At 35.7% G+C, this 20,203-nt stretch overlaps 3 protein-coding genes across 8 annotated transcripts; 2 read left to right on the top strand and 1 right to left on the bottom strand.

The window, feature by feature from the left end:
* Nucleotides 1–821: 821 nt before the first annotated feature.
* On the bottom strand, nt 822–4,952 carry LOC125222908 (telomere repeat-binding factor 1-like). Of its 4 annotated transcripts, none has more exons than XM_048125789.2 (8): nt 4,796–4,919; nt 4,641–4,729; nt 4,153–4,315; nt 3,833–4,047; nt 3,337–3,421; nt 1,892–1,975; nt 1,398–1,748; nt 822–1,245 (listed from the first exon to the last, which is right to left on the bottom strand). In XM_048125789.2, exons 3-8 carry the CDS (start codon nt 4,300–4,302, stop codon nt 1,222–1,224), a joined length of 909 nt encoding a protein of 302 aa, XP_047981746.1. In that variant the 5' UTR covers nt 4,303–4,315; nt 4,641–4,729; nt 4,796–4,919; the 3' UTR covers nt 822–1,221. The 4 variants fall into 4 exon arrangements, with proteins under 4 accessions (XP_047981746.1, XP_047981748.1, XP_047981747.1 ...); XM_048125791.2 differs by having other exon boundaries at nt 4,641–4,702; nt 4,796–4,907; XM_048125790.2 differs by lacking the exon at nt 4,641–4,729 and having other exon boundaries at nt 4,796–4,952.
* A 5,323-nt stretch (nt 4,953–10,275) lies between these two features.
* LOC125222907 (Xanthine/uracil permease family protein) lies at nt 10,276–14,291 on the top strand. Its single transcript, XM_048125788.2, has 14 exons — nt 10,276–10,473; nt 10,598–10,695; nt 10,795–10,971; nt 11,060–11,160; nt 11,248–11,323; nt 11,739–11,798; nt 11,936–12,120; nt 12,543–12,639; nt 12,848–12,934; nt 13,020–13,078; nt 13,186–13,277; nt 13,376–13,453; nt 13,566–13,726; nt 13,818–14,291. The coding sequence occupies exons 1-14, from the start codon at nt 10,374–10,376 to the stop codon at nt 14,034–14,036; spliced, it is 1,590 nt and encodes a 529-aa protein (XP_047981745.1). The 5' UTR covers nt 10,276–10,373; the 3' UTR covers nt 14,037–14,291.
* A 2,616-nt stretch (nt 14,292–16,907) lies between these two features.
* Nucleotides 16,908–18,732, top strand: LOC125219767 (cyclin-D1-1-like). 3 transcript variants are annotated; one of them, XM_089068840.1, is made up of 5 exons: nt 16,908–17,323; nt 17,407–17,493; nt 17,577–17,871; nt 17,952–18,061; nt 18,132–18,314. In XM_089068840.1, the coding sequence occupies exons 1-5, from the start codon at nt 17,099–17,101 to the stop codon at nt 18,180–18,182; spliced, it is 768 nt and encodes a 255-aa protein (XP_088924966.1). In that variant the 5' UTR covers nt 16,908–17,098; the 3' UTR covers nt 18,183–18,314. The 3 variants fall into 3 exon arrangements, with proteins under 3 accessions (XP_088924966.1, XP_047977781.1, XP_047977780.2); XM_048121824.2 differs by having other exon boundaries at nt 16,909–17,323; nt 17,952–18,101; nt 18,173–18,302; XM_048121823.2 differs by having other exon boundaries at nt 16,916–17,323; nt 18,173–18,732.
* The last annotated feature ends 1,471 nt before the right edge of the window (nt 18,733–20,203 follow it).

Raw genomic sequence — 20,203 nt, 5'->3', positions numbered from 1 at the left:
TGAAGATCGAGTCCTGCGCCAGTGATCTTATCTAGCATTCGCAACAAGACATCATCGAAACCAATCATGGCAACATTCTGAGCAGTGGAAGTAGATCTAGACGATCCTGCACCAAAGCTTTTGATGCGCAGCTGATTTTGGACTACCATCTTCTCTTTAAGCTCAATGTTGATCAAATTCATGTTTTCTATCACCTTCTCCAGATCTATTGAAAAACAAATGATCAGATCTAGTGTGTAACAAGCAAGTTAAATACATAAATTGTAACAAGACCTTGATGAAATTGGACGGAGGTGATGTTTTGCACATCATTTCTAGATCGAACAAGGACTTGATCATCACGTCTTCAGCGTGGTAAGCCGCTTCAGCAATTCGACTCTCCCAAACAACTTCTTCGGTGTAGCCCCTGTGGGGAGCATAGCCTTGGAGAAATTGTTGCAGGGAAGTAATTGCGTGAGTGAGAGATTCAAGCTGTTGCTGGTCGATGGAAATAGGAGGGTGTGGATGAGTTTGAAGTTGATCTATGATATTCATTAGAGAAACTAGAGCTCCATAAGCAGCCATTTTGGAGTAATTTTGAAGAACAGAGAAGCTTAAGCTCAATTCACCTGAGGAATCTGAGAAAATGAGCAACATGAAGACTGGAAAACTGTTTGAATAAAGTAAATTATGTATTGCTTTTTTAAATCATTTTTAGTTAACTATTCTTAATTAAATTCAAGAGTTGATGTAAGAGATAACAAATGCAGTAATATCAATTAAAAAAATATTAACACAACGTTATTTGTTGATATTTTTTGGTCATTATTCACTCAATCATGGAGTCATGATAGGCATTATTATAAATAATAATAATATTATTATTTTCATACAACAACAAAAAAGACATTTACCATCCATTTTAAACTAACACAAAGCAATGGATCCAAACACTGTGATCTCAGTTTTATCACCAGCAAGGTCTTTCTCCTTTTCTTTTCTGTTTTTTGTTTCCAGCAAATGTCTCTCCTAAGATAGAATGAATCAACATACAGCTAACCCCCAAAAAATGACGACGACAGAAGACAATGAGCACCGAGCTCGCCTGGAGGAATACCTCCCCCCTCCCTCATGTTATAGGCTAAATATCTGGTTGCCATATTTACATGATGGATCAAGTGCATGGAAGACAATTAACCAGGTTTCGTTCGAGAGAATCTGTAGTGATCAGATCGAACCCCATCACGCATGAATCATCTGTACATTCTGTCAAAACAAAAATGAATCATGTGAGGAGAAAATAAGGACAAAGTGGGACAAAATTAGCAATCTAGTGAAAATAAGTGAAAATACATGCAAAATGGTCAATTATAATATTATATATTGTGGAAGTAAACAAGAATGCCTTAATATCTCACCAGGTTGGGGGTGTTTCTTCCTTTCAGTGTCTTCATTGCCGCATCTGCAAAAGCCTGGGCTGCTTCTGCATCAGCTTCTGCAGCATCAGCCTCACGAGCAGCCTCTGCCGCTTCAGCCATTGCAGCTTCTGCTTCAGCGACTGCTTGAGCAGCAGCTAAAGCGGCTTCTTGTGGAGTCATACTCCTCAAATTAGCTAACTCAGCATCATCAATCTTAGATTTTGTGATATGATCAATGTCATCATGGACAATTCTTGGAGAAATCTTGGGCCTTCCTTCTGCAGAAACAGATGAATTCCATCTTCGTTCAGATAATGCGGAGGCTCCGGCTATTTTATACTTGCGTTTCATCTGTAAAACAAGAAACGTCCTCTAAGTCTCAGCCAATTTATAGCAGTGTAGATTAATTAAGATTTCAAGGAGTTGATTTGTGTGTCATGCTCAGAAATAGAAGGGGGAGCGCGAATAATTTGGAGAAATTAAGAGACAGTGACCTTAATAATTTTCCCAGTTGCAGCCATATGCTTCAACTTTGCAGACAATATTCTCTTAAAGTTTGGAGGAGCCCAGTATTGATCCTAGAGAAAAAGAAACTAGTATTGAGATTCGATGAAGATGGCAAATATAAACACAGTAACTGTAGCTTCCAATCAAGTCCACAATCAGAAGACAGCACAAATACAAACACAGCAAAGGTGTAGTGAAAAAAAATGGCATGCAAGTCCACAATAAGAAGAAAGTACTTGTGTGTGCTGCAACGCCCCTAAACAACAAATTTAGTGTTCCAAATCATAAAAAGTACTAGATCGTTAGTAAACTTAATATGCTGAAAATTATTAATTGTAATTCGACAAGGAAACTACAGAGCAATGATACATCTATATATTGTGTCTGAAAAAAAAAAGTAGCAGCTCCAGGACACAAGAATTGCTGTGTTAGATTAAGAATTCAAAAAGTATAGTGGCAGTGTTAGTCAGTTATATCAAATAAATTTATCCATTGAAGCATAAACACAGCTATGCTTATTATCATATATTAATCAACCCCCCCCCCCCCCCACCACACACACACACCTACCACTGTCCTGGACATATCAACAAACATAATGAACTTGTTTCAGTTTCTCAAAAAGGAAAAGCTAATTCACTAATTGTGTAGGAGACACAATGTGCACATAATCACGTTTATGATTAATGAAATAAAATATATAGATTGTCTCTGAGCCACATGAGGACTTCTACAGTTACTTATCATAAACAAACGGGATATCAACCAACTAGGAAGTACAGAACAAAATGAAATAAGTTGAAACTTGAAAGATATCCACCTTGATAATTTCATCCAAGCAGTAAAGAACACAGAATATATTTGAAGGAAATTCACTTGATAATTTTATCTCCAAACATTTACATATATGTTGAGAAAAATGTTTTTCACAAAAATTAAATCTAGGGGGAGATGACAAGAATGTGGTGACTGGTGATGAACACATGGCTACCCTCTTGTATTATAGAATGCACTTTGGGTCAATGCCCATGTACTGTTGGTGTGTGCATGGAGCTTGAATGCACTAAACACTACTAAACTAGAGCCTGATTGCAGTGCCGAATTGTTTGAGCCCATGTTTCTAGCCTAGATGGAATCTTAATGGGTTTAGGATTAGAGCTTGGTTGCTGTAACATAATAGTTGTTTCCCTTTGTGTTATGCATTTGAAAATTATAGTGAAAAACCCATGATTGGCATCACCCAGACATAGTTACATATCGTAATGAACTAGTTAAGTAATTATCATTTGTTCTTCATTGTTTTATCGTGATTTTGGGAGTGTTATTCCCAACATATAAGTCAATTGCAAAACACATACAAACAAGCTGCAAGTTTGCATCAACCAACAAACAAATGAACCAGTTCATGACATAGTAAAAAAATATATATCACCTCTATATATGTAGCTATTGATGTCTTGTTAGAGCCACCAGGTTCCCTCAGGTTGCTTATGGCCTCCATTATGAGATTGTCCAGCCTTCAGTGACAAAGAACATAAACATCCACTGTCAGTCAATCCCTGGCTTTTAGAACAGAGCTACTATAAAGTTATTAGAAACATGCAGAGCATGATTGGATGTTCAAATCACGGGCATGGTGTGTATAGAACAGCTATCTAATATGTAAGTACAGGTGACAGAATCTTTTGCTATTCCATATGCAGATGTAAGTGAAAAAAGGATATTCATGTGTAACTGATTAGAAGTAAATAAGAGTTAATCCAACTAGTCTATATACACAATTTTATCAAAAAGTAAAGCAAACATAAAAAAAAATGGATGAAAGAATGAACAACCAGATAATTTATGTACAGTTGTGACTCCACCTTGCCAGTTTTAGTAGGTAAATATAACTGAAAAATAAAAACTTGTAACATGAAATGTATAACCTCATGATAGATCTCTTTGGTCCATCATTTGGTGAAGAACCGCCCGAAGGATCAAGAGACCTAGCATCAACTAATTCGTCGTCACTTTGACTATAAGTGGACAACATAGAGCTCTCTCCATGCTTGGGGGTAGGATGCATCCTTTTTAGAGCTAACCGGGACCTCTCCCGCGAGCCCCATCCGTTTGCCATGACACTCATGTTCCTCCACTTGTCCTAACCAATACTACCATGAAATCAGAAACATCTAAATATCTAAAACTCAGAAACGATGTAAACAAACTTATACCAACAAAAGCATAGGGGAAAACAAAATTCTACCTTCAGATCAACATTGGATCGCAGATACAAAACTCCACTAAATTGTGGGTCCTTCAGAATGGTACGCCATTTCCCTGGCCCGTGCTTAACAACTCCAGCTTTAAGAGCTGCTTCTTCCTCTGGGGTCCATTTTTGCTTAGGTGCCCCCATTATTTTAAATTAACTGCATAAAAAAGGTTACAGAGCATTAAACAATATACTAATTGCATAATCTCAAGTAACTCACTTCAATTTAGTATAAAGCAAAGCAGTTCTATCCAAAAACCATTTATCAAATTTCCAGAAGGAATGGTCTTCAAATATCAAGCAACTTCCCTTTTTTCTATCATCTACAAAAGGGGGGGAAATGGGGGAAAACTACATCCTAAAAACAAACATTTATATTATCAGCTAGTGTCAATGATCAAATCCAATTAAAAGCTAACAACACCCATCAAGTTCCATAATTTAACACGGATCAAATTCAATTTTAATCGCAAGCCGATTACCAAAACTCAATCGAAGCCAACGAATTAGGACTGGAGGAGCGGCAGAAGCGGAAACCCTAACCCTAATTTCGCAAGAGAAATAGAAATTCCTGCAAATTGGGTTCAAATTGCAGCTGAAATCAATAATTAATCATCAAATGTACAAGAAATATCACCTCAATACGGCGATTGCTATGGTGAATTGGAGATCCGATAATCAAATGTGAAAGATGCAAATATAACTGCATGGGCTGAGGTAACCGTATTTTATCTTGAAAATCTCAATGATGACAATTTGCCAATAATAAAAAGTCATGTGAATTTTAACAAATGAATTACTATAAAAAAAAGAGTATAATTATTTAACCTTGAATATTTACACATTATGTACGTAAACATTAGTATAATTTGGATTAGGTAGCTGTCTCGACTATATTCCAAAATAAGCTAATTTATGTGTAATCATGGGTCATGATCCATTCAGATTTTTTAGGGTAATTGAGAAATGAGATGCAATATCAGGCTATCAGCCACTCATTTTTATTAAATGAGTGGTCCACATTTTGCCACACAAAAAATGGTTTTAGATTAAATAATTTTAAAAGGGCAGAATGGTAAATCTATTGCCATGTACTCCTCCTTCCTCAGCCCCGCCCCGATCCGCACACATACTCCCCCACCCACTCCAGCGCCTCCGATCTGATGCCCCTCTCCGGCGACGACGAATTCGAGCTCCTTCGCCACCAATCTGCTGCCGCCTCGTTCCAGAACTCCATCCACCGCGTCGTCTCCCCCCGCCGCCGTCTAGGCTCCTCCGATTATTCAATACAGCCGATTTCTCGATCTCGATCTCTCTGGATTGGTTAATTGAGATTTGATCGTGAAATAAACTCAATTCGCGATCGAAGAAATCGGAGAGGTCGAATCCGCAACAGAAGATCCGATTCTCTCACCACCCGCCGCTGCCGCTGTGCCGTTAATCGTCGGAACCAAATACCACACAATCGATGTGCACAGGATCGCGAACGACCTGCCGCAGATTGCCAGAAATAGCAGAATCAGCACCACCATCACCCGGGGAAATCAATTGAGGACGTCTCAGATCCTCCAGCATAAAATTCCCCTTGAATCTCAGCAATCTCTTCTTCTTCATCGTTTTCTCGCTCTCCGCCTCCGGTTTCGGTGACGGCGGTGGCGCAGCGTTGAAGCTGCGCTGATCGGTGAAATTCTTCACCGATTTAGGTAGAGATCTATCCTTGACCTTGATTACGATCGGTTTAGCGCTGTCGAAGTCGTTATCGTAGGCGAATCGGACGAAGGAGATGTCCTCGGAGCCTTTCTGCGTGTAGATCTTTTGATTCTTAACGTCGAGATTCTGGATTTGGACTAAGTTTTAGGCTATTGTATATGTGTCCTTTTTTATTTGATTTAGGTATAGAGCCATGTGATTTGATGAGAAAATTTTGGATTTCTATCCGGCTAGCTGATGCACTCTAGGTGTTTGATGATATTCCCCAGTTGAGACTACATGTATAATCAATATCAACTACATATACAATTCATGTCAACCACACACAATTCATGTCAACTACACACATATAATGTTAATTATGTGTATAATCCATGTCAACTACACATGTAATTCATATCAACTACACAGATATAATATCAACTACATATATAATATATGTCAACTATAAGTTGTTGACATTTGATGCAGACTATTGACATTTGATGCTATTGACGATAATACCCCTTAGTTGACATAAACTACACGCTGTTGACGTTGCTTGAAAATTGTGAATGAGTGGCTGAGATTGTATCTCAATTCTCAATTAGGTCTAAAAATCTCAACCTAATATGACCCTATAATCATATGCTATGAAATTAGAAGTTGTTTTAGTTATTCCTTTAGTAAAAAAATATTTTAAAGACCATAAAAATGAGTGAATTTTTTTTTTTTTTTTCAATCTGATCATTTATTTGTTATTCACTTTTAATGTATTTTAATAATATTTTTTTAATTTTATATTCAAATACGTGTTACGAGTAAAATTTTGAAATTTTAAACTCCTTTTTTCAGTTTTTGCTAGCAGTATTTTATGGGCCTAATGCTTAATGGGTCACCAACAAAAACACAGGTCGATTATTAAGAATTAATTAGTATTTATTTATTTTATTAAATTTGATCTAATACCAAGAAACAATAGTAATTTTCTTCAAATTACTGTGTAAATGGGACGGATGGAATATAAAATTAGTGAATGAAAACTTTTGTGCACGTGTCATTTGAAAAAAAAAAATAGGTATGTCCATAAAAGTATTATTCGTATTTAGATTTTTTTTAGTTTTAACTTAAAAGGAATGGTCTTGTGAAATTGCTAAGCAAGATGCACATTTAATATTATATAAACAAACTATTACCAATAAATTAAAGGAAGCTGTAAATGTGAAATTAATGTAAACAAATGATGCATGATCTCAGCATTCCAAATTAATCACAGTGAAAACTTGACTGATAAAAAAATTAAGAGCAAATTAAACAATGATTATTTAAGTAAATAAGAATATTGGAGAGTAGCCTTCAGTTTCACTGCATTTCATTTAACATTCCTTCACTAGAAGCATGCATCCAGCAGGCAACAGCAGCAAAGTGCAGCACAACTGCACAACACAACACAACACAACACAAATGTGATATTCGGTTTGATACATCAAACGAGACTAGAGTCCTATACTTAACCTCGAGATAATGCTGCATAGGAACATTAGTCTTGGTCTTCACCATTTGACACAAAATTTCTCATAAAACACAACCAAAGTTTTTAAACTACAACTACTTGATTAGCTTATTGGAACAATATATTGCTTCAAACATACACATAATGATTTTATACACACAACTAAAAATTCCAACTCCAAACATATTTATAAACTTTCAATTGTTCATATTTTTTAGATAGCCCACAAATTAACACGCATGAAATGTCGGCATGGCTTAAACAACCGATGCACTAAATATTGACGCGAACGCATGAAATGCCTGCATGGCTTAAACAACCAATGTTGTTGAATGTCCATGTCTTTTAGCTAGCCACGATGACATTAATTTACTAAAATTTTGACAATCCGCGCTAAAAAATATAGCTAGCAAAAAAAAAAGATGCATGTGATTAATTGGAAACAAAATTTTCAAAAATCAACGTTAGATGCAGCGTACCATCCTTGCAAGAAACTGTCGCCGCCATTAGGCTTATGGTTGTGGTGGTGTGGCGGTGGCGGAGGAGCGTATTGTGGGGGGTAGGGGTGGTACCCCTGCGGCTGGGGAGGGTACCCTGGGGGTGGGTACCCCTGGTGTGGGTAGGGTTGGGGTGGGTACCCCTGGGGTGGGTAGGGTTGGGGCGGGTACCCCTGCGGCGGATATCCGCCCTCCTTTGGATATCCTTCTGGGGGCGGCGGATATCCTAAACATTTATTATATAAAATCAAAGCCAAATTATTTAAAAATTCAAATATAAAATAGGAAAGAGATGGAAAGCATGCCTTGAGGAGAAGGAACGCCGACCGGCGGCGGCTGATTATTCTGATTGTAATAACTCATGATTTCTGCAACTCACCGAACAATTATCTCGTTTTTCGACAATTTTTGTTCTAATTAGGTAAATCTGAGAGAGGGATTGTTTGCAATAGAAAATTGTTCATGCAGTTTTAGATTTGGACCCACGATAATTTCGGTTGCTCTTTTTTTAGTTTTGTTAGTATATATGTTCTTTAATTGTTCATTTATTTTCATGTTATAAGTGCTTAATTCATAGTAGCAAGTTTACTATTTATGCTGACTTAGTAATCTTACCTGAATTCAACTAATTTATTGGAGTACCAATTCTAACTGTTTTAACACTTTAATTATACATATAAAATTATTAATCAATCCTTACAAATGGAAGTGCAAATACTATAGACATATAATTCTTTGTCTACACAAACTTTTATAATAGTACAGTAGTAAATTAAATAGTGATACGAATAGATGGTGATTTTGAATTGAGACGAATAGAAAAAGATCGAGAATTTTGCAGGTTGGTAAACTTCTTTACGACTACTACATTTGAGTGTTTGAGAAAATAGGCTATTTCCACCTAAAAGTTGTATGTAGTGTAGAAATAGTTATCATTGGATGATATTGGAACTCTTGTACAAAAATTAATTGGTCAAAACATATGCGATTTAGATTAAATTTTTATTTATGATTATTGTTACATATTGTATATATTATCGAAATATTTGACCAAGTCATAACCAATATAGACAATTTGTGACAAATTGTAATTTTTTTAGGAAATACTACTCTACCTGTGAATAAAAAAGGCAAGGTGTTGGGTTGGTGAATTAGGTCATCCAATGTTGAGGGCTTATTGATAAAGAGTCATGTTTGCTCACCACATTGGTTGCCTTCTTTCATCATTTCTCAACGTCTTAACTTGCCCATATTCTCTTTCATTTTTCACAACTTAAACAAAACACAATTCTTTTTTCCCAAACATATACTCAGTCCTTATTTGCCATTATGAAATAATGCTAAAATACTATAAATAGAAATGATGAAGAAATAAATAATACTACTAGCAGTAAAAATTAATAATGGTCCCTTTGCTTTTATATTATCTGTGAAGGCTACGAGTAGGATCAGGTGTATATCCGCCACCAACTCCATCAATTTCCTAAGATATTGTCTTTTACATTTGATTCTACTATGAATTACTCCTTCGTCTGCTAATAAGAGTCTCATTTCTTTCCGATAAGAGTTTTAAACAATACTACGAAAATTGATGGATAAAAATTAGTAGAATTTGGGTCCCACTTATTAGTTTTAATGAAATGCGAGTGAAATAAGTTAGTGGAATGTGAAACCCTATTACCATCTACAGTAAAAGTGAACCAAGACTCCTATTTGCGGACGAATTAAAATGCAAAATGATACTTCTATTCGCGGACGGAGGTAGATAAAACTGAATATTAATTCCATCCTATTGTTCAATTTTATAAATTAGATAAGATTGAATCTTATAAGTGAATATAGAGTATTCAATTTGATTATAAATATCTGAGTCATCTGACATTAAACCTAAAGATAGTATTCGTATGGAATTTTGTTAGTTTATCAATCTTAGCTTTTCCCTATTATAAATGTATTTAACTAGTCTCTGAGTCAATTCAATTCAATTTCAAGTAATTTAAGGACAAATTAATCTTGAAGATTAGATATCCCACTAAGCATAGCATTGTATATTACTCTTTCACCATTTTCAGTCCATTGTGTTGGACACGATTTAAAAAAATGTAAAGAAAAAACGAGTTGAAAAAGTTAGTGAAATGTGTATTTCATTTTTATATATTAGCTGTATAATAAAATATGAGTAAAATGAGTTAGTAGAATATGCGACTGACTTACTATTTATAGTCAAAACTAAAAATTGATAGTAAATGGAGGACGGACGAAAACGGCAAAATTGGAAGTAGTAGTAAAATAAGGCTTTGAAAATGAAGTAAAATGGTTGAAATTCATGCATGGTAGAATATACGAGTAGCTCATAACTGGTTGAAGCAAGCACAATTGTGTGTCTACATATTGTTTGTATATATATGTGTGTGTGTATAGAAACTAGTGAGAAAGAGAGAAAGCGCGCGAAAGTGAAGTAAAGGAAGGAAGAGAGGGCTTTACATTCCTCCTCCTTATCGATTTACAGAGAGAGGATGACTGTGGCGGCGAAGGTAGCGGTTGAATTGGGGCCTCACCCCGTCAAAGAGCAGCTCCCCGGCGTCGATTATTGCGTCAACAGCAATCCTTCCTGGGGTAATCCCTCTCTCTCAATCGCAGAAACAGAACATTCAATTCAGCTCTCTCTCACCCATCACATGCATCTAAATTATGATCATCCCTAATTAACTTCATACGATTTTGTAAAATTGTAATGCAGGTGAAGCTGTGATTTTAGGATTTCAGCACTACTTGGTAATGCTTGGAACTACTGTGATAATTCCTACTATTATTGTTCCTTTCATGGGTGGAGGCAATGTTAGTATTTCTCTCTAATCATTTTCATTAATTAGCCGTAGTTAGTCTTAAATCCTGTGAGGAAATTCAAGCCTCCTAAGTTTGAATCATCTTTATCAGGTGGAGAAGGCTCAGCTGATGCAGACTTTGCTGTTTGTATCTGGAATCAACACACTGCTGCAGACTTGGTTCGGGACACGGATGCCAGTAGTGATAGGCGGTTCGCTTAGGTTCCTAATTCCGTCTCTTTACGTTGCCTTCGCCCAGAGATATTTAATATTTATCAATCCAAGAGTGGTTAGTTAGTTCATGATACAACTGTCATGTAGTACTACTAAGGATCGATGTAATTGTTAATTGATGGTTTCTGCTTTCGTTGATTAAGAGGTTTCTGAGAACAATGAGGGGGATGCAAGGTGCTCTAATGGTCGCTTCAGTGCTTCCGATGCTCCTTGGTTTTCTTGGCATTTGGAGAATTGTTGTGAGGTGGGTGATAAAACATGAAGTAAGCTATTTTTTGGTATCTTGTAAGATAATGGATGACTAAATCCAGATAACCGTCTAACTATACAGGTTCCTGAGCCCTCTTGCTGCTGTGCCTTTGATAGCTCTTGTTGGATTTGGTCTCTTTGAACAAGGTTTCCCACTGGTATGAGAAATATTGTCAAATAAAATGTCTTTATGTTTACGAAGCTGTTCTTAATTTTCTGTTCAGCTTTGAACTAAAACTTTTCACCCATCAGTACTCTGTTAAAATCTATATGGAATTGAATCTTAACATGTATGACGATGTGCAAATTGATGCGAAACCTCTTCCGTTCATGCCCCAAAACTTTTAGATCAAGATATCGTATAATGGTCTTATAGGTGTCGTTATATGTGGTACAAAGAAATAGTGTTTCTCATATGGAGTATTGTAGGAGGAGGATGACTTCATGCTCATACATTTTAGTATATGAAAGCATCATATTCTTGATCTAAATATGATTGATTTGGAACTTTTGAAGCAAGCAAAAGCACCTAACAGATTCTTGTTTGTTGATTTTATTGGTTGATGTTTGTAGCTTGCAGAATGTGTGGAAATTGGGCTTCCGGAGCTAATTATTCTTGTTTTGTTATGCCATGTAAGTAAACATAATTTGTAGTAAATGTATTCACTCAGTTTCTTTCTCTTCAAGGATGTTATGTTGTACTACAATATATCTGGCATCCTCGTCCCAATTTTATACTTGGCTCATACATTACATAATATGTGTTTCAGTACTTCCCTAGTTTCTGGAGCTTCAAGCGTCCCATTTATGATCGTTTTGCTGTTCTAATATCTGTGGGTCTGGTGTGGGCTTATGCATCCCTTTTGACAGCCGCTGGTGCGTACAGGAATAGGCCCTTAAACACCCAGTTAAGCTGTCGTGTTGATCGTTCTGGGTTTGTAAGTGGATCATCATGGTAAGTAGAGTTTTGTAATGTTTATTTCATCTTCTCAGTACTATACTTTTTTTTAGTTTGCATAGCCTGCTCTAGTTTATCTGACATTCTAGTAGTGAGTGCAATATATCTGAAAGCTTGAATATGAAGTAAGAGGACTTCAACTAGTTTTCCCTACCTATTTCTTCATGACAAACGTAAGCCTAAAACTTTTGCTGGTGTATCTCTTCCCCTAATAAAAGCCTGTTGAAAATATCAATTCACCAGCTTAAAGATGGCCTTTCTGAAGTTGAGATCATTTCGTATATTTTTTCTAATAAAAAAAATTATTGAAACTGGCTGTATCATGGATGTATAAAAGCATTACAAATGCAGTTGCCTGTTGAAATTAAGTACTACTCCCTTAACTGCTTTCCAGTGCTTAATAATAGCTAAATTTGCAGGGTTAGCATTCCCTATCCAATTCAATGGGGTCAACCCACTCTAAATGTCGGAGAAGTTTTTGTCATGCTATCAGCTGCTTTTGTTGCTATGGTTGAGGTTTGTATCGATTCTTTATACTATATTTTTTTGGAAATATCCTCTTTGTATAAGTTTGTGCATAAAACTGTGTCAAGTGCTTATTTTGTTAACATTTTTTATAAGTGATAATATGTTGATGAAAAATCCTCTCTTTTTGTCCACATCTGTTTCTGTCCTCCTTGAGGTATCAGTTTTTCATTTGGTTCCCTTTTATTTTCTTCTACAGTCAACAGGGGCATTTATCGCAGCATCCAGATATGCGAGTGCTACGCATATACCATCTTCTGTTATCAGCCGAGGAATCGGCTGGCTGGTAAGAAGAGACTTAACTATACATCTTCTGGCTTGCAGTTTCTCAACATAATTTTTAGCCTAACTATTATATCTATGAGATGCAGGGATTTGGCATTTTCCTGGATGGTTTATTTGGAACAGGAATCGGATCAACCGTATCAGTGTAATGCTGCTAACCTTCTGAAGAAACAAATAAATCAACTAAGATTCTGAATGCTTATATTATTATTTTCACTCAATGGCTATCTAATTCATTCTCTCCTCTTGCAGTGAGAATGTAGGTCTATTAGGTCTGACACGAGTTGGAAGCCGGAGGGTGGTTCAAATATCAGCGGGGTTCATGCTCTTCTTTTCAGTACTGGGTTTGTTATTTGACACCCTCTCTAATACATTCCTCGATGATCACATGATACATTTTGCTCTGCATTTTTATACTCATGGTACAGTCTTCTATAAACAGGAAAGTTTGGAGCCATTCTTGCTTCCATTCCCTTGCCAATTGTAGGAGCTCTGTATTGTGTCCTGTTCGCTCTCATGTGTATGTCTACCTTCTCCCTAATAACACAGATCGTGTAGTATGCCTCTTCCTCGACCTAAATAATCATATTGTATTAATGTAATGCATGTTCATGGGCAACCATGTTTGACAGCTTCTGCTGGTCTGGGCTTACTGCAATATTGCAACCTCAACAGCTTCAGAACAAAGTTCATTTTAGGCTTTTCTTTCTTCATGGGGCTTTCGGTTCCACGGTATTTCACTGACTATGTTTTAACTTCTGGGCGTGGTCCTGTTCACACTCATTCCGTGTGGGTACGCAACTGATATCCACGACTCGCTTTTTTTTTTTCCCAACTTCCTCTTACAATTGAAGGAATTATGCCTAACTTGTATTCTTGCGCAGTTCAACAAAATGGTTCTTGTCTTCTTCACTTCTCCGGCCGTGGTGGCAGGTTTCATAGCCATGTTTCTCGACCTTACCCTTGCGCGCAAGCATGCCAACACACGTCGAGACAGCGGCAGGCACTGGTGGGCTAAGTTCAAGTATTTTGACAAAGATCCAAGAAGTGAAGAGTTCTACTCTCTTCCATATGGACTTTCCAAGTATTTCCCTTCCTACTAACACACTCTTATTCATCCAAGTTAAGAATGTGAGATGCATAAGATCTTAGATACACCATGGGAAGTGGATCAAGAATTGGCTTTGTTTAATTCAACCAATTAGCCATGGAGTATATGTTTATAGTATACTTATATCAATGTAGCACTTAGAGTTAAGAGTAGCTCTCTCCTCTAATGTATAATTAGTCGATCATACATTTCCTTTTTCATGAGATATCCTACCATGTTATAAACTAATAAAAGTGTGTTTGTATCACCTTTAATCTTTAACACACTATCATGTAGATTGTGTAGTGAGACACACACATATTTATTGATAGAGATGTCAATTCAACTCGAATTAAATTGGTTGTTCTAAATAACTATCATGTCAGTATGGACTAGCATGAACAATAAATTTCTTGATCTTGATAAGTGATGCAGTTGCAGCAGACGAACTTGAATAAGTCACAATTTTGGAATGATTTGAAATAAGCACATGATCTGATAAATCAAACTCATAACTCCATTGGAGGAGTACTGGTGCATCATGATTTTTGGCCATCAAAGATAGTTTGAATGAGGAAAAACACCATTTTACTATTTTTTGGATTTTATGTTATTTTTGGATTTTATTTCATAGTTAAGACCTCATATAAACAGTCATTCTTACAACTTACATGTCAATTGACTTAATTTTTGCATTATGTCAAAAGGGAATGACTGTAAATGCAAGTGTATATATGTGTCCTTATTGCATGCATGGATATAATAATTGGTATCATCAATTTTTGTAGTGAACATACGAAGAAACTGAGTTTAAATAGTTATCAAGTACGGTATCTTCGGTTCTATTGGAAATTACCGAACTGTAATTATGATCATTTATTTCAACAAGAAATGCATTTCTTCATCTGCAAGTACAGAAAACTGCATAGTAATCCATGGGAAAAATGTAATAATAAAGAGAATGTTCAGTTCAGTCAATGTAGCTTTGAAGATATTACTTTCGCATTGAAGTAACCACTGTAATACTATTAAAAATTGATCTTCTAGATCAACAACTTATACTACTCCATATAAATGCATATTTATGCCTTTCTTGGAACATTATATCGAAAAGATCCCATATGATAAGTACTTATATAAGTGTTTGATCGATCTCATTTGTATCGCATTTATGTCTTCCTCAGTCCCATTAAAAATGAAACATTTTCTTTTTTTTATTGTCTCATTAAAAATGAAACGTTTTTTAAAATGAAAACAACATCATTTCTATTTTTTCATGTCTCTTACTTTAGTAGTATCTCTTAATTATCTCACAAAACAATACTAAATAAAATCTTGTACTGAAAAACAAATGTTTCATTTCTAATGGGACGGAGGGCGTATATACTAGTATAAATATATAATACTCCCTTCATCTAGGAATGTATGTCTTATACTAGATTTCATTTTTAATCCGTCCGTCCATTTAATTTATTTTTTACAGTATGAACTTAGCATTGTAAAATGAGTCTCATAGGCTGGTAGGCATTTTACAGAAAATTGCTAAATGTTTGGGCATGGAAGTATCTGATTAAATAAAAAAATAGATTTGAAAATAGAAAAAATGACCAGTTGGGCACATGAGCTGTATTGAAAGTTGTAAGTAGTTCAGAGAGCATTGAAAATGAAAATAAATAAGCAGAGTTAGTAAAAAGTAGCAAAGACCAGTCAATTGCGAATATCAAAGTACACTATATTTCTTTAGTCGAAAATCAGTTTTTTTATATAAATTAGAAATTCTTTATACTCCATAACATTAATTTTAAACTATATTTCTCGTAACGTGTATTTAATTCGTTTGAATTGAATTTTAAAACCGTTGCTTGTCATATTATAGAATCATCTTATTCCTTATAATAAATTGAAAAGCCATTACTACTTACTAGGAATTCAACTTACTGCTCACACATCTGATTTTTCTTTTTTCCTTTTTGGCGATGACTCAATACATTTTAATAGTAATATATTATAGAATTATGGAGTAATTAAATATGTATAACATCTTATGCATAATTAAGATCAAATATGAACTCTATTTTGAGAATTTTAAAGACATCTATTTACAAAATAGTGAGATCTGTACATTTGTGTATTGTGTAACATCAATCTATAGATTTGAGTTTGACATGTCAAGATGCAGGAATAGTGCTTATATGCGGTAGAATTGACAGATTGTAAAACAAGAGAAATGAAATGCAATTATATAAGTTTATTTAGCTTCAGAATCAAGGAATGGCTAAATGAATAAAAGTCATAATGTCTTGAAAATATATGAAATGATACAACCCTACCACCGAAAAGTAAATAATCTAATAAAAATAAAACAGATCGCAATAATAAAATATTGAATGCCTTTGTAGATTGACACGAGTTATAATTAAGTACTCCTAATGTTAAATATTGTGTGGATGAGTCATGAGTGTGAAAAATAGATCCATTTTATGGTTGATGAGGTATTTACTGAATCATAAATACTGGGAAGTATGTGAAAAAGTATTTAATTTTTGTGTAAATAAGTTGATATAATATTGAGCTTGAATTCAGTTTTAGGATTCATAATCATGCATTAATGAAAATAGTTAGGAGTATATCAAATGTTGGGTTAAACTCGAACAACTTGGGACTCTATGTTGATGTGAGCTCGAGACACTTCATGCTGTTTCCACGATCACCGCCTTAATTTTGTCAGTACTTTGAAAATTATCGACGTGACAACCAAAATCACACGTCGATTAGATAATGAACTTGTAACTTCAGCCGTGAAATCGCTATTTCGAGCGTGATTTTATTCATGATGGTACAAAATCAACTATATAAGCTAATTTTATTTAATAGTAGGATAAAATTGTGTAGGGGTCGGATCCAAAATCCCAGTAGTTGGCAAATTTAGTCTGTGATGAGTGAGGCCCATTCACAAAAATGGATCTTCAAATTTCGCGCAGCTACTTATTTAGAGAGAGAATCAATTTCCAAATCAAAGCAAAAGCAAGAGAGAAAAATAAAATGTCTTCACTCCTCCACAAATCATAAACCGCCATGTGTCAATCCCTACCACCACCACCACCAATCCCCCTCCCCCGCCGCCGCTCCTCCGCCGAGATGTCCCCCGCCGGCTCACTCAGATCCGATCAATCCGCTCTCATCGCTCGATTGCTCGATTCTGAGCCCCGCCATATGCCCCACCCCGATTACATCCGCTTCTGCCATAACCGCCCCATCCACCTCGCCTCTCGCCAGGATTCCATCAATTCCATTCTAAAGGTATGGCTTAGGGTTTAGATTCATACCTGTAGAGTTTGTTGAATGTTGATAGCGATTGATTGAGCAAAAACGATTGATTATAGGTACATTCGCATTTCGAATTCAAACCGGTCACGGCTTTCCTCTCCATCAACTACTTGGATCGCTTCCTCGCTGCTAATTCGATTTCGGTAATCGATTCGTTTCTCTATCCACACTTCGATCGGCGCCGCAGAGCTAATAATATATATATTTTTTCCAATCGAAAAATTAGGAAACCGGATGGCAGTTCCAGCTTCTATCAATCGCATGCCTCTCTCTCGCCGCGAAAATGGAGGAATTGCACGTTCCATGCCTTGTCGAGCTGCAATCGCTCGAGCGCACCTACATTTTCGAGCCGAAGACGGTACAGAGGATGGAGCTTCTAATCCTGACGACTCTCGATTGGAGATTACGCTCCGTCACACCGTTTGATTACCTCGATAACTTCATCTCCATGCTTCCTTCCTCCTCCGCCTCCGCCGCAAATCACTCCGTCGCCTCCGATATAATCCTCAACACCAGCCGCGGTAAAAACTCAAATCGCATATAACCGTCGAAATTTTCTCATCAATGTCGATCTAAACCCTCGTTGTATTGGATTGATCAGTGGTGGACTTCATGAGGTTTCCGCCGTCGGTGATTGCAGCGGCCGCCGCGATATCCTCCGGCGGCGCGGGCGCAGATCTGCCCGATACGTTCGATGAGAGAATAAACAGAGTAAGATTCGATTTCGCGGAAATATTATTGGAAATTTGAGGTAGTGAAATGGAATAATCACATTCTGCAGGGGCTAAAAAGGAAATATATACTGATGTCGTTCTTCTCCAGGAAATGGTGAGAAGCTGTCATCAACTAATGGAGGAATATTTGTTGGACACGTGTCTTTCATCCGACGGCCTCAAAGCCGCGCCGCCGAGTCCCCACGGCGTCCTCGATGCGGCGGCTTGCGCTAGCTGCGACACCAATTCCGAAAATCAAGCCGGCTCCGAGCCGCAAAACAAGCGGCCGAGATTGTCTCCGCCGGATGTACAGTAATCGTAACCGTAGATAAGCATTAGGTATTCTTCTGTTTTCTGAAAAAAAAATAACAAAACAAAACAATTCTTTTGAAAACAAAGGATACTTTTGATTTAATTGGAGCAATTATTTCCATAATTGGCTGTAAAAAAGGATGGATTTTTTTTTTAATTGGATTCAATTGATTGCCCCTAATTTTGAGACTTTTACTAAAGGGGGCTGTGTACTCCAATAATTTTGGTATGAGTATTTTTTCTTTTTAGTTCTAGTTTTCTATTTCATTTTCTTTTTTAGCATAATGGTGGTGGTAATGGATCTTTTTCGTGTGTTTGTATGTGCTTTGTTAATAAAGATTTTAGAGCGTTGTTATATATTTATAGATAAATCTTGAAATATGTTTATATAGAATGAGTGATGAATAATGTGGATAACAGATTTCCAATTCAAAAAAGAAAAGAAAAGAAAAGAACAATTCCATCCAAAATTCTTAGGCTCTGTAGTCTGTAGTAGGAGTACTAAATTGGTTATTTTAATTTCCATTCTTTTCAATTGGATTTTTTAACTTAAAACATATGCCTATCCTAAGTTATTTCTTTTGATTTTTTTTTTCATGAAAATTAAATTTTTTGTGAGTTTAAGTCAAAAAAAGAAGTAGATAAGTGGATAGAGAAAAAAATAGGAGAGATAAACATACTGTATGACTTACTTTGTGACATCCAAATTAAAATTACGAATAGCTTAATTTGGGATTGGTGGAATAATTGAGTAGCTACAAACTTATTAAAGAGTATCACTAATGGTTAGTAATTTTTGTCACCATATAATGATGGAGTATGACTTATGAGGAATCGCTTACTTTGGAACTGATGGAATAATTAAGTAGTTGCAAACTTATTAAAACATCAGTAATGGTTAGGAATTTTTGTCACCATTTAATAATACGAGGTGAAAAAGCAAATAATAATACTCCATCAGTCCCATAAAAATAGTCTATATTTTTTTTTCGTCCGTCTTATAGAAATAATCCATATTTTTTTATGACAACATTTTTCTCCTTTGCTTTTATTTTATGATTTAAGGATTCCACTATCCACTACACAAGTTCAAGTACTTTTCTATTTCTATGAGGCGGATAAAGTATGACCTTGTTTCCTGATTTAATTGCAAGTTAGACATCTAATTATAGTACAACCAAAAAATACTCTTGCATAACATATTTGCACCATTTTAATTGAATTATGATGATGAATCCACTACTATCAGTATTTATTGGTAATTAGTATGCCAATAAGATTGAGGAATAATTATTATTACATGTATTCAACCAGAGACAAACTACCCAATCTTTATTCATGTGTGTGTTATGTTTACAAAGGACTTTTTTTTCTAATGTTCTCGTGTTTTAAAAAAGTTTTCGTATTTCTCTATCAAAGTAATCTACTCAATAGACTTTGGGCCTGAAATCTTCTGTATACATTAATTAACCGACAATCCAATCTTAATTACTTAAAGTCCTAATATCTTAGTATGGTTCACATATTTATTACTACGACTTGGACTATTGGACTAGTATTAGATTATTAAATCAACGATATACAAATTGTACCCTATAGGCCCCCATTTTTTTTATCATGATTTAATAGAAGTTCGGACAGAACCCATAGAACTTGTTGTGTGTCGAACTAAGTCTACGTTAGTTCCAATAACCAGCCATTTATATAATATTTATGTAATATCCCTTCATCCATGAATCATTGTATTATCAATTACTCCCTCCGTAGCCGATTTGTCACTTGTCTATCCAAATAATTCAATCACTCTATTTTACTTTATTATATGATC

Source organism: Salvia hispanica, chromosome 1 (genome assembly GCF_029641045.1).
Source record: "Salvia hispanica isolate PSC_SH4W2 chromosome 1, Shi_PSC_v1, whole genome shotgun sequence".
NCBI classification, from domain to species: domain Eukaryota; kingdom Viridiplantae; phylum Streptophyta; class Magnoliopsida; order Lamiales; family Lamiaceae; genus Salvia; species Salvia hispanica.
This window is presented reverse-complemented; position numbering and strand designations above follow the sequence as displayed.

Bases quoted from the DNA above. Each gene is read 5' to 3' on its own strand.
- LOC125222908 (XM_048125790.2), bottom strand. From the start codon at position 4,302: ATGGGGGCACCTAAGCAAAAATGGACCCCAGAGGAAGAAGCAGCTCTT. The intron at 1,749-1,891 runs GTCACTGTCTCT...CTTGTTTTACAG, and splicing joins CAACTGGGAAAATTATTAAG to ATGAAACGCAAGTATAAAAT. The intron at 1,246-1,397 runs GTGAGATATTAA...TTGTTTTGACAG, and splicing joins GAAGAAACACCCCCAACCTG to AATGTACAGATGATTCATGC.
- LOC125222907 (XM_048125788.2), top strand. From the start codon at position 10,374: ATGACTGTGGCGGCGAAGGTAGCGGTTGAATTGGGGCCTCACCCCGTC. The intron at 13,278-13,375 runs GTTTGTTATTTG...TTCTATAAACAG, and splicing joins GCTCTTCTTTTCAGTACTGG to GAAAGTTTGGAGCCATTCTT. The intron at 13,454-13,565 runs GTATGTCTACCT...CATGTTTGACAG, and splicing joins TGTCCTGTTCGCTCTCATGT to CTTCTGCTGGTCTGGGCTTA.
- LOC125219767 (XM_048121823.2), top strand. From the start codon at position 17,099: ATGTGTCAATCCCTACCACCACCACCACCAATCCCCCTCCCCCGCCGC. The intron at 17,494-17,576 runs GTAATCGATTCG...TCGAAAAATTAG, and splicing joins TCGCTGCTAATTCGATTTCG to GAAACCGGATGGCAGTTCCA. The intron at 18,062-18,172 runs GTAAGATTCGAT...GTTCTTCTCCAG, and splicing joins TCGATGAGAGAATAAACAGA to GAAATGGTGAGAAGCTGTCA.